The sequence below is a fragment of the Oncorhynchus tshawytscha genome, linkage group LG21, assembly GCF_018296145.1.
Source record: "Oncorhynchus tshawytscha isolate Ot180627B linkage group LG21, Otsh_v2.0, whole genome shotgun sequence".
NCBI lineage: Eukaryota > Metazoa > Chordata > Actinopteri > Salmoniformes > Salmonidae > Oncorhynchus > Oncorhynchus tshawytscha.
Window position 1 is genome coordinate 33,097,853 of NC_056449.1, and position 12,862 is coordinate 33,110,714.

General features: G+C 43.6%; 1 protein-coding gene across 1 annotated transcript; it reads right to left on the reverse strand.

The window, feature by feature from the left end:
- Positions 1–2,526: 2,526 nt before the first annotated feature.
- On the reverse strand, positions 2,527–12,465 carry si:ch211-153b23.7. The gene is made up of 7 exons (XM_042303354.1): positions 11,958–12,465; positions 7,451–7,610; positions 7,138–7,281; positions 6,868–7,002; positions 4,590–4,874; positions 3,905–4,030; positions 2,527–3,485 (listed from the first exon to the last, which is right to left on the reverse strand). Exons 1-7 carry the CDS (start codon positions 12,080–12,082, stop codon positions 3,225–3,227), a joined length of 1,236 nt encoding a protein of 411 aa, XP_042159288.1. The 5' UTR covers positions 12,083–12,465; the 3' UTR covers positions 2,527–3,224.
- Between the last annotated feature and the right edge of the window lie 397 nt (positions 12,466–12,862).

Below are 12,862 nucleotides of genomic sequence, written 5' to 3' on the forward strand. Positions count from 1 at the left end.
TGGGGCTTGACTGGGTTAGGCTGGGGCTTGACTGGGTTAGGCTGGGGCTTGACTGGGTTAGGCTGGGGCTTGACTGGGTTAGGCTGGGGCTTGACTGGGTTAGGCTGGGGCTTGACTGGGTTAGGCTGGGGCTTGACTGGTTTAGGCTGGGGCTTGACTGGGTTAGGCTGGGGATAGACTGGGTTAGGCTGGGGATAGACTGGGTTAGGCTGGGGCTTGACTGGTTTAGGCTGGGGCTTGACTGGGTTAGGCTGGGGCTTGACTGGGTTAGGCTGGGGCTTGACTGGGTTAGGCTGGGGCTTGACTGGGTTAGGCTGGGGCTTGACTGGGTTAGGCTGGGGGACTTTAGGCTGGGGATAGACTGGGTTAGGCTGGGGCTTGACTGGGTTAGGCTGGGGCTTGACTGGTTTAGGCTGGGGCTGGTTTAGGCTGGGGCTAGACTGGGTTAGGCTGGGGCTTGACTGGTTTAGGCTGTGGCTGGTTTAGGCTGGGGCTAGACTGGGTTAGGCTGGGGCTTGACTGGTTTAGGCTGCTTGGCTGGGTTAGGCTGGGGATAGACTGGGTTAGGCTGGGGATAGACTGGTTTAGGCTGGGGGACTGGGTTAGGCTGGGGTTTAGGACTGGGTTAGGCTGGGGCTTGACTGGTTTAGGCTGGGGCTGACTGGGTTAGGCTGGGGATAGACTGGGTTTAGGCTGGGGCTTGACTGGTTTAGGCTGGGGATAGACTGGGTTAGGCTGGGGATACTGGGTTAGGCTGGGGATAGACTGGTTTAGGCTGGGGCTGGTTTAGGCTGGGGCTAGGCTGGGTTAGGCTGGGGCTGGTTTAGGCTGGGGATAGACTGGGTTAGGCTGGGGCGGCCTAAGTTTGTGGGTCAACACTGTTTCCTCTCTTCCTTGTGTTTGTGTCTTGTCAGATATCTATCATCCTGGTAAGACTTTTCTTTAGTAACTACCAGAGCCATAAGGATAAGGAGTTTTCTGCATTATGATGCATTTACATGACACTTCAACATTCTATGGCAGCCATGTTAGCGCCCCATTAACATTAGCGCCTCATTAACATTATCACCTCATTAACATTTACGCCCCATTAACATGATTGCCCCCGCAGTAACATTGGCACACCATTAACGTTAGCGCCCCATTAACATTAGCGCCTCATTAACATTAGCATCTCTTTAACATTGCATGGGGAATATTACAATGATGCTACATGTAGGCAAACTGCATGTCTGGAATGAATACAATATGAAGAATTCAAAAAGTTAGCCCAACTCTGTAAATAAACAGTAGGAAGCAGATTGTACAGTCAACTTTCCTGCCAGCTATGGTGACATGATGCAGCAGACAGTTCTCTAAAACCTTTAGATGCAGTCTACCGAGGCGCACTTCGCTTCATCACAGGTGACAGGTGTAATACCTATCTCTCTGCATCCTGTATCAGAAGGTCTGCTGGTCCTCATTATTCCCTTTTTGTTTACAAAACTCCTCTGCACAAGCTTCTAACATTCTGACATGCCTTCAAATGAGTGGATTCGGCTATTTCAGACACCCGTTGCTGACAGGTGTTTAAAATAGGGCACACAGCCATGCAATCTCCCTAGACAAACACTGGTAGTAGAATGGCCTTACTGAAGAGCTCAGTGACTTTCAACATAGGCAAACTGTATGTCTAGAATTAAAACAGTCTGAAAACTGCGAAAAGTTAGCCCAACTCTGTAAATCAAATCAAATCAAAGATGATTTGTCACGTGCTCTGAATACAACAGGTGTAGACCTTACAGTGAAATGCTTACAGGGTAAGCATAATAATACCCTATTCGTAATACCCGAAACGTAATACCCTATTCACTGGGCCCTGGGGAAAAGTAGCACCCTATTCACTGGGCCCTGGGGAAAAGTATTCACTGGGCCCACCCTATTCACTGGGCCCTGGGGAAAAGTAACACCCTATTCACTGGGCCCTGGGGAAAAGTAGCACCCTATTCACTGGGCCCTGGTGAAAAGTAACACCCTATTCACTGGGCCCTGGGGAAAAGTAGCACCCTATTCACTGGGCCCTGGGGAAAAGTAGCACCCTATTCACTGGGCCCTGGTGAAAAGTAACACCCTATTCACTGGGCCCTGGGGAAAAGTAGCACCCTATTCACTGGGCCCTGGGGACAAGTAGAACCCTATGTAGGAAATAGGGTGCCATTTGGGATCAGACATTTTAGAAGCTATATTGGCAGTATGCTGTAGCTTTGGTGAGGACTGACACCAGCAGGTCTGGATGGGAGATGTTTTGACACTGGAAAGTAACCACCCATCTTCAAATCAAATCAAATCCAAATCAAATCAAATTTTATTTGTCACATACACATGGTTAGCAGATGTTAATGCGAGTGTAGCGAAATGCTTGTGCTTCTAGTTCCGACAATGCAGTAATAACCAACAAGTAATCTAGCTAACAATTCCAAAACTACTACCTTATAGACACAAGTGTAAGGTTATAAAGAATATGTACATAAAGATATATGAATGAGTGATGGTACAGATCGGCATAGGCAAGATGCAGTAGATGGTATTGAGTGCAGTATATACATATGAGATGAGTATGTAAACAAAGTGGCATAGTTAAAGTGGCAGTCCCCCTTTTCTGCGGATTACAGCATGGTAGCCTATGTAGGAGACTTGGCTTGGTTGGGGGGTGTGGAGGACGAGTGACGCAGAGTTATTTCAGGGAAATTAGAAGAATGACCAAAACGGTATTTCATAGCTTTTATACATTTGTTATATTTGTTTTAAGAAAATGACAACATCTGAAGTTGATCACTTGTATTTAAGGACATCCTGGTGTTATTTGAAATCAAGGGGTGTATTTAATTAGTTGAATTCACTGTGGCTTTTACAGAGATGTCCCAACGACTGCATCAAAAAGCATGACATTATGTAGGATTAAGAAAACCACTAGGTGGTAATGTTGACCATGTTATCTAGGTAGGAGGCAGAGACTACTGGAAAATCACTCAGTCCCTTTGTCGATAATCAACATTATCGGCAGAATTAGGAAATAACATAAGGTTCATACAATTTGAGAGAAAGATAATAGATACAAATCATTTCATTGTCAGATAGACACAGTCACTCAGTACTGGAGTAGGCTAGTCCTCAACGCGTTAGTGGTAATACCAACATCGTAATACAAGTTCAATGTGTGTGAGCATGTTTGTGTGTCGTCTGCCTCATGTGGACTCTTCAGTGTTCCTCCTCTCACAGTGTTTGGGGCACAGCGGGTGGTGGTCTGGCTGGGGTGTACTGGTGTGAGCATCTCTCTGCTCCTCTCTCTGTCGCCTCCTGTCTCCCCCTGCTGGCTGCTGCTCATTATTACAGCGGTGGACCAGGACAGGCTGTTTGACCAGAGCGGGACTTTTCTTCATCAGTAGACGCTGCAGGACCTGCTTGTCTGACCGCTCCTTTCTAAAGTCATCCTCATATACCTTGAGCTGGACACAGGAGACCAGAGACAGTGGTTAGTTCGTTCGTTTTTAGTCAATTCAAGAAATATATCCCTATTTGATGAAATCCTTTTGAAAATACATTACGATATGGAATAGAAGTTTCTCCTAAAATGGAATTGACTCTGACCCTAGGATATAAAATAAAAGTGATCTTTACAGCTAAGCCCTGTTGGTACATTCACATGCAGCACATCTCCCAGACGCCTCGTGAAACCATGTGGTCATTACGGATATGCTGTGTCCCATTATTTTCACGTTCAACTTAACCCGATGTCAGTTTATGTCCTCATCTGTTACGAAACATCCCGTCTGCCCAGCTGTCGTTATTAATTCAGGTGTGTGAGTGCATGTATATTATATATATGTGTGTGTGTGTGTGTGTGTGTATATATATATCCCACTACCTGCTCCTGTAGTAGGGCCATCTGTTGTCTCATCTCCTCTCTTGTCCTCCTCAGTCTCTTGTTCTCCTGCTGGGTGTGTTTGTGGTCCTTGTGCTCCGTCTGGTAGTCTGCTTCATAGATCTCAGTCTGGACAGAGGACAGGGACACTGGTAGTTAATGCTAGGTGAAACAGTCTGGGAACAGAGGACAGGGACACTGGTAGTTAATGCTAGGTGAAACACAGTTGGAGGAGAAGAGAGTGGAGGGGGTATGGAGGAGGAGGGAGCGGGTAAGGAGGAGAGAGTGGAGTGGGCATCGAGGAGAGAGTGGAGGGGGCATCGAGGAGAGAGTACGGAGAAGGAGGGAGCGGAGGGGGTAAGGAGGAGGAGGGAGCGGAGGGGTTATGGAGGAGAGAGTGGAAGGGTTATGGAGGGGGTTAATGAGGAGAGAGTGGAGGGGTATGGAGGATGGAGGAGGGTGTGGAGGGGGCATGGAGAGAGTGGAGGGGGAAGGAGAAGGAGGGTGGAGGGTTATGGAGGAGAAAGTGGAGGGGTTATGGAGGAGGGTATGGAGGGGGTAATGGATGAGAGAGTGGAGGGGTTAAGGAGAAGGAGGGAGGAGGGTGTGGAGGGGTTATGGAGGAGAGAGTGGAAGGGGTAAGGAGAAGGAGGGAGGAGGGTGTGGCGGGGGAAGTGAGGTGAACTACCTGGCATCTGAGGGCCTCCAGCTGCTCCTTTAGGTCTTGCACCTCCTTCTGGGGGTTTGCCTGGTCCTCTAGTGCCCTGTAGGGGCCAATACTGATTCTACCACTACTCAGGGCCCCTCTACTTGGGGTGGAGGAGGAGAAGAGATGGGATGGTGGGCCATGGCCGGAAGAGGAGGAGAGGCCGCGTATGGTGCCATGGCTGAGGCTGGGGGACAGATTCGACCCCCCAGGAGCGTCAGAGATGGGGGTGGTTTCTGGAAGATTGGTCACAGTGCTCAAACTGGTCTACAGGATGGAAGGAGAGGGTAGACACATACAGTAGATGTATTATATGTCACGTCCTGACATTTTTTTATGTCTCTATTTTAGTTTGGTCAGGGTGTTAGTTGGGGTGGGCATTCTATGTGTTGTTCTATGTTTTTGTATTTCTGTGTTTGGCCTGGTATGGTTCCCAATCAGAGGCAGCTGGTTATCGTTGTCTCTGTTTGAGAACCATACTTAGGCAGCCTGTTTTCCCACTATGATTTGTGGGTAGTTGTTTTCTGTGTCTGTGTCTTACCATACAGAACTGTTTCGGTTTTCATTTATTTCTCTTGTTCTTTTGTATTCAGTGTTCAGTTATATTTCATTAAAATATGGACACTTACCACGCTGAATATTGGTCCGATCCTTCCTACTCCTCCTCAGAAGAGGAGGAAAACCATTACATTATACATATACTGTATCTAATACAGTTGAAGTTGGAAGTTTACATACACCTTAGCCAAATACATTTAAACTCAGTTTTTCACAATTCCTGACGTTTAATCCTAGTAAAAATGTCCTGTTTTAGGTCAGTTAGGATCACCACTTTATTTAAAGAATGTGAAATGTCAGAATAATAATAGAGTGATTTATTTCAGCTTTTATTTATTTCATCACATTCCCAGAAGTTTACATACACTCAATTAGTATTTGGTAGCATTGCCTTTAAATTGTTTAATTTGGGTCAAACGTTTAGGGTAGCCTTCCACAAGCTTGGGTGAATTTTGGCCCATTCTTCCTTACAAAGCTGGTGTAACTGAGTCAAGTTTGTAGGCCTCCTTGCTCACACACACCTTTTCAGTTCTGCCCACACATTTTCTATGAGATTGAGATCAGGGCTTTGTGATGGCCACACCAATACCTTGACTCTGTTGTCCTTAAGCCATTTTGCCACAACTTTGGAAGTATGCTTAGGGGTCATTGTCCATTTAGAACACCCATTTGCGACCAAGCTTTAACTTCCTGACTGATGTCTTGAGATGTTGCTTTAATATATCCACATAATTTTCCATCCTCATGATGCCATCTATTTTGTGTGCACCAGTCCCTCATGCAGCAAAGCACCCCCACAACATGATGCTGCCACCCCTGTGCTTCACGGTTGGGATGGTGTTCTTCGGCTTGCAAGCCTCCAACTTTTTCCTCCAAACATAACGATGGTCATTATGGCCAAACAGTTCTATTTTTGTTTCATCAGACCAGAAGACATTTCTCCAAAAAGTATGGTTGTTGTCCCTATGTGCAGTTGCAAACAGTAGTCTGGCTTTTTATGGCGGTTTTAGAGAGGTGGCTTCTTCCTTGCTGAACTGCCATTCAAAGTTGTCGAATTAGGACTAGTTTTACAGTGGATATAGACACTTTTGTACCTGTTTCCTCCAGCATCTTCACAAGGTCCTTTGCTGTTGTTCTGGGATTGATTTGCACTTTTCGCACCAAAGTACGTTCCTCTCTAGGAGACAGAACGAGTCTCCTTCCTGAGTGGTATGATGGCTGCGTGGTCCCATGGTGTTTATACTTGCGTACTATTGTTTGTGCAGCTGAACGTGGTACCTTCAGGCGTTTGGAAATTGCTCCCAAGGATGAACCAGATTTGTGGAGGTCATTTTCTGGAATTTTTCAAACTATTTAAAGGCACAGTCAACTTAGTGTATGTAAACTTCTGACCCACTCGAATTGTGGTACAGTGAATTATAAGTGAAATAATCTGTCTGTAAACAATTGTTGGAAAAATGACTTGTGTCATGCACGAAGTAGATGTCCTAACCGACTTGCCAAAACTATAGTTTGCTAACAAGAAAATTGTGGAGTGATTGAAAAACGAGTTTTAATGACTCCAACCTTAGTGTATGTAAACTTACGACTTCAACTGTATATAGTATAGATAGTATAGATACAGTCTAAAAGAAAGCATGACAGAGTACATACACTTTAAAAAGGATCTAGAGGTAATAATAATGATAGTCATGGGGCTCACCTGTGTGCTCTTTGTCCAGTCTCTGGTGGTGTCTGTCTGATGTTGTCTATTCTCCAGCATTCTGACGTATTCATGTAGCTGCTGGTTCTTCTTCAACTCCTGCATCAGTGTGTGTTCATAGTACTCCCTCTTGTTCTACAGAAACACAGTCAGGATACAGTCAGTGTGTGTGTACGTGTGTGTGTGTCTGTCAGTGTGTTTGTGCGTGCACATACGTTAATCTGTTTGTGCATGTGTGCGTGTGTGTGTACTCTGCCGGTCTGTCGGTACCTGTTCGTGGTCTACTTTGAGCAGCAGCGTATTGTTGAGTTGTTTGACTGTGTTGCTCTCCTGCTCCAGAGTCTCGACTCTCTGTTGGAGACTCAGAGTTGTGCTGCGATACACATGGTCCCAGTCTTCATTCAGCTTCATCAACTAACACAGACACATCATCATCGCCACCGTCATCAGCTAATACAGACATACATCATCATCACCATCGTCCATTCTGGCCTCGTCCAAAATAGTTTGTATTCACAGAATGTGGTACACTTGTCTCTGGTTTAATTCCTGTAGTTAGTTGCGGTGTAGTTTTGTGTGTCACCTCTTTGTTGACTCTGCGTAGCTCAGTGTTCCTGTTGAGCAGTAGTAGTTTCTCCTGGTCAGCTGAGGTGACTGACATACTGTCAGTGATCAGAGACCCCTGGTCCTCCCCAGACAACAACCTCTCACCAGCAGGGACTATCTCCTCCACCACCTTCGCCCTGTACACACACACACACACAGTCACACACAAGCACACAGACACACACCAACACACACACACACACACACACACAGTGAGAATATTGTGTAGGAAACCAACAGCACTCGCCTGAACATAGCGTACCTGCAAGCAGATAGAAACATACTTGTACTCACATAGAGGAGCATGAACTACTACTATGCACGACCTCACACCTACACACACGCATACAGAGTAACACCATGTAGCATATACACATGCCTGCAAACACAACCACCCTCACTCTCAAACACCCAATTAGCTCAGTTGGGCAGGTGTGGTGCCTAGTTGGAACAAAATCCTTCAGTATCCTGCAGCACTCCTGGAACAAGGCTGTCTACACCTGATCTAGTCCATTCCCCTGTGAGCTACCTGTCAACTGCGGCAGATTCAAATCATCATCGCCATCTAATGATCCCTGTGCTGTGCCTCCTGTACGCTTCTTGTGTCTAGAGGAAACCCTGCATCCTGAGATGAGCTTGTTTTTCTCAAAACTAGGGTATCATCAGAATTAAAGAACACTAATTTTGAGGCATAACCACCATGTTTTGATTTGGCTTGAATCCAATATAGTATGTTATAGTGAGTTATAGAGCATGTTATAGTGAGTTATAGAGCATGTTATAGTGAGTTATAGAGCATGTTATAGTGAGTTATAGAGCATGTTATAGTGAGTTATAGAGCATGTTATAGTGAGTTATAGAGCATGTTATAGTGAGTTATAGAGCATGTTATAGTGAGTTATAGAGCATGTTATAGTGAGTTATAGAGCATGTTATATGAGTTATAGAGCATGTTATAGTGAGTTATAGAGCATGTTATAGTGCGTTATAGAGCATGTTATAGTGAGTTATAGAGCATGTTATAGTGAGTTATAGAGCATGTTATAGTGAGTTATAGAGCATGTTATAGTGAGTTATAGAGCATGTTATAGTGAGTTATAGAGCATGTTATAGTGAGTTATAGAGCATGTTATAGTGAGTTATAGAGCATGTTATAGTGAGTTATAGAGCATGTTATAGTGAGTTATAGAGCATGTTATAGTGAGTTATAGAGCATGTTATAGTGAGTTATAGAGCATGTTATAGTGAGTTATAGAGCATGTTATAGTGAGTTATAGAGCATGTTATAGTGAGTTATAGAGCATGTTATCTTGAGTTATAGAGCATGTTATAGTGAGTTATAGAGCATGTTATAGTGCGTTATAGAGCATGTTATAGTGAGTTATAGAGCATGTTATAGTGAGTTATAGAGCATGTTATAGTGAGTTATAGAGCATGTTATAGTGAGTTATAGAGCATGTTATAGTGAGTTATAGAGCATGTTATAGTGAGTTATAGAGCATGTTATAGTGAGTTATAGAGCATGTCCATCAACAACATGGTCTAGTCCATTCAACCTCACAGATGGATCTCCAGCCCTTCTGTGTCCTGAATATCCAACATGTTTTCTTCTTCTTGGACTGCAGATTAATGTGACCCAGATTAAGGAAGTTTTCAATCATAAACACTGTCTTGGAAGGACACCAAGATGCTATTTTTTCCCGTGGCAGTTTGGTCATTTATTGTAATCTAACATGAAAAAATATAAATGATAACTTCCTTCCTCTTCAGCAGGCTGCCATGCTGGGGAAATAATGGATTATCCTATAAAATACAAATGGTCAATGGCTACTGGCCTATTCTCTCTGAGTAGGGAGTATGGCTTTACTACTGCCCTATTCTCTCTGAGTAGGGAGTATGGCTTTACTACTGGCCTATTCTCTCTGAGTAGGGAGTATGGCTTTACTACTGGCCTATTCTCTCTGAGTAGGGAGTATGGCTTTACTACTGGCCTATTCTCTCTGAGTAGGGAGTATGGCTTTACTACTGGCCTATTCTCTCTGAGTAGGGAGTATGGCTTTACTACTGGCCTATTCTCTCTGAGTAGGGAGTATGGCTTTACTACTGGCCTATTCTCTCTGAGTAGGGAGTATGGCTTTACTACTGGCCTATTCTCTCTGAGTAGGGAGTATGGCTTTACTACTGGCCTATTCTCTCTGAGTAGGGAGTATGGCTTTACTACTGGCCTATTCTCTCTGAGTAGGGAGTATGGCTTTACTACTGGCCTATCTCTCTGAGTAGGGAGTATGGCTTTACTACTGGCCTATTCTCTCTGAGTAGGGAGTATGGCTTTACTACTGGCCTATTCTCTCTGAGTAGGGAGTATGGCTTTACTACTGGCCTATTCTCTCTGAGTAGGGAGTATGGCTTTACTACTGGCCTATTCTCTCTGAGTAGGGAGTATGGCTTTACTACTGGCCTATTCTCTCTGAGTAGGGAGTATGGCTTTACTACTGGCCTATTCTCTCTGAGTAGGGAGTATGGCTTTACTACTGGCCTATTCTCTCTGAGTAGGAGTATGGCTTTACTACTGGCCTATTCTCTCTGAGTAGGGAGTATGGCTTTACTACTGGCCTATTCTCTCTGAGTAGGGAGTATGGCTTTACTACTGGCCTAATCTCTCTGAGTAGGGAGTATGGCTTTACTACTGGCCTATTCTCTCTGAGTAGGGAGTATGGCTTTACTACTGGCCTATTCTCTCTGAGTAGGGAGTATGACTTTACTACTAGCCTATTCTCTCTGAGTAGGGAGTATGGCTTTACTACTGGCCTATTCTCTCTGAGTAGGGAGTATGGCTTTACTACTGGCCTATTCTCTCTGAGTAGGGAGTATGGCTTTACTACTGGCCTATTCTCTCTGAGTAGGGAGTATGGCTTTACTACTGGCCTACACGTTATGAACCAAATAATGACTGTGTCTCAAATGGCAACCTATTCCCTTCATGGTGCACTACTTTGAGCAGGGCCCATAGAGCTCTGGCCAAAAGTAGTGCACTATATAGGGAATAGGAAGCCATTTGGGATGCCGTCAATGTCTTTTGATGTGTGGGTGCTGTGCAGTAGCAGGCTATACTACTATCAGAAGAATTGATAATTGGGTCATTGCACAAGCTAGTCTCAGCCACTTCTGGGACAAAAACAATTTCAGGATGAAAACCTTCCGTGCAACAGGACTCAATGATCTAATTATCATTCTGCAATGTCATTCCACAGGAGTAAACAGATCATTGCACTGCAGGCTAAGTAGTGTTTTATTTGGAAACAAATTGCCAAATAATGAGTTTTATTTTTTTGTATGTGAATGCACCACAGCCTCTGCTGAGAAGTCTGTGCCTTATTGACACAGGCGGTAGTGCACTGGCACTTACTATAACTCTGGAACATAGTTCTTAGTTCCCCTTTAATGCTACTGAACAAGTCATAGAGCCTCAACAGTAGTCATGTGACCGGAACAGTGATGGACAATTGAACTTACTGACCTGGGAAACTCCCCTGACGTACCAAGTTCCTTTTTTTATGTATGGCACCACCCACATCCGATTTATTCACATACACCCTGTTATTCACTGATAGTATTGCAAGTGTTTTCCCAGCTAGCACATAACGTTTTAAGAACCATATGTTTTGTAGAATTTGGTGAGAGCCTGGTTGTATTATGGTTATTTTGCATACAACTTTTCCATAATGTTTCCTACAGGTTTCCTTACGGCTATACTTAAAGTGATGTTCTCAAATTGTTCAGAGAACGTTAAGAAAAAACCATTGGTTTGAATTTCAGTACTTCAGCATGAAGTTTTCCACAGGTATCCTTATGGTTCTATTTCAAGTTATGTTTTCAGAACATAACAAAACAATTCCATCAAAAATAAAATAAAAAATGTGTAACGTTCTAATTTGATTTAAAAACATAAACATTCTTTTCTCAGTATCAACAAAACTATCTCTATCCTCTATCTGGTTAAGTGTGTTTCCCCCTTTAAAATAGGGTCTGGTTGAATAGACTAAAATGAACAGGTTTGTATGAGTTAAAAACATGGCAGAGTGAGGCGGAGTGGACTTATTCCATGGATTGCAAGGTTCAAATCTCACTGATGCCATGTCAAAATAAAAAAAAGTAATGTTTGCATGATTAATGCCTAAGCAAATTAATTTCTGTGTGTCATATTTGTGCTTGGAATTCAAAACAGTTCATCTAAGGTAGCAGTAAAATGCTCTCAGAACCTCCCTGCAACCAAAAAAATGTATGTTCCCAGAACAGGCTAAATGTTTACTGGTGTTCTCAGAAGGTTTAAAAAAGACATTCAGTTTTAGTGGTCAGGAAACATATGGCTTCGTTCCCAGAACCAATGGGAAATCAAAAACGTACATTCCCACAACTTCCAAGGAGACAAATGTGTCAGCTGGTTTTAATCATCCACACTGTGGTGGTGTTTTGGACATGCATACCTTGATTCCTCTATAGCCCCATTTTCCTCTGGGTTCTGTAGGAGAGCACTGACGCTGTAGGGTGAAGAATCTGCCTCCTGCTCAGACGATGATGATGATGATGCTGAAAGTGAACCTCCATCCATGACTGATCTGAGCCAACAAATGAACCTGACAAAAGTTGAAAAACTCCACTCAAATGAAATGAAAAAACAAATAAGAATTAAATAAGTCGCCAAGATTGGTCAAGGCTGTCTTCTCTAGTGTTGGTCAAGGCTGTCTTCTCTAGTGTTGGTCAAGGCTGTCTTCTCTAGTGTTGGTCAAGGCTGTCTTCTCTAGTGTGCAGATTTGACACTTGTATTTGACCTGATCCAACTGTCAACTGAGCCAGAATCCTCTGATGTAATGAACACAAAAGACTGACAAAATTAAAATCTCAACTGATCCAGAATCCTCTGATGTGATGAACACACACCCAAGTTGTATAAAGCCTCCACAGAGCATATGGTGGAAAGTGAATATGACTTTCAGTCTGTCTAAAAAGGAAGTCTAAACATACCCTGCTGCCTGCACCCACATGCAAATGATGTTAGAATATAGGAAGTCACAGAACAATTTAGGTTGTTTTTAAACATCGTATATATAATGTGAGAATAGAAAGTCACAGAACAACTCAACTTATCTCAACTCTGTCAGAGTGTTTTTCAACTTAATATTTTTAATATGAGAATAGGAAGGCACAGAACAATTCAACTTATCTCAACTCTGTCAGAGGGTTTTTAGACTTTAATAATGTGAGAATGGGAAGTCACAGAACTCATCTCAACTCTGTCTGGGTCTGAACAATAGGTACATATTGTTCTGTTTCTATGTCATTACTTTCAAAGTGTGGGTTTTTAAGAGGTTGTTCCAAAGATTTCGAAGGT

What these genes read in the sequence shown, in the direction of transcription:
- si:ch211-153b23.7 (XM_042303354.1), bottom strand. Translation starts at nt 12,082, where the DNA reads ATGGATGGAGGTTCACTTTCAGCATCATCATCATCATCGTCTGAGCAG. An exon ending in TGGAGGCCCTCAGATGCCAG is followed by an intron (nt 4,031 to 4,589) that starts GTAGTTCACCTC and finishes TCCTCTGTCCAG; the next exon opens with ACTGAGATCTATGAAGCAGA. An exon ending in TGGCCCTACTACAGGAGCAG is followed by an intron (nt 3,486 to 3,904) that starts GTAGTGGGATAT and finishes TCCTGTGTCCAG; the next exon opens with CTCAAGGTATATGAGGATGA.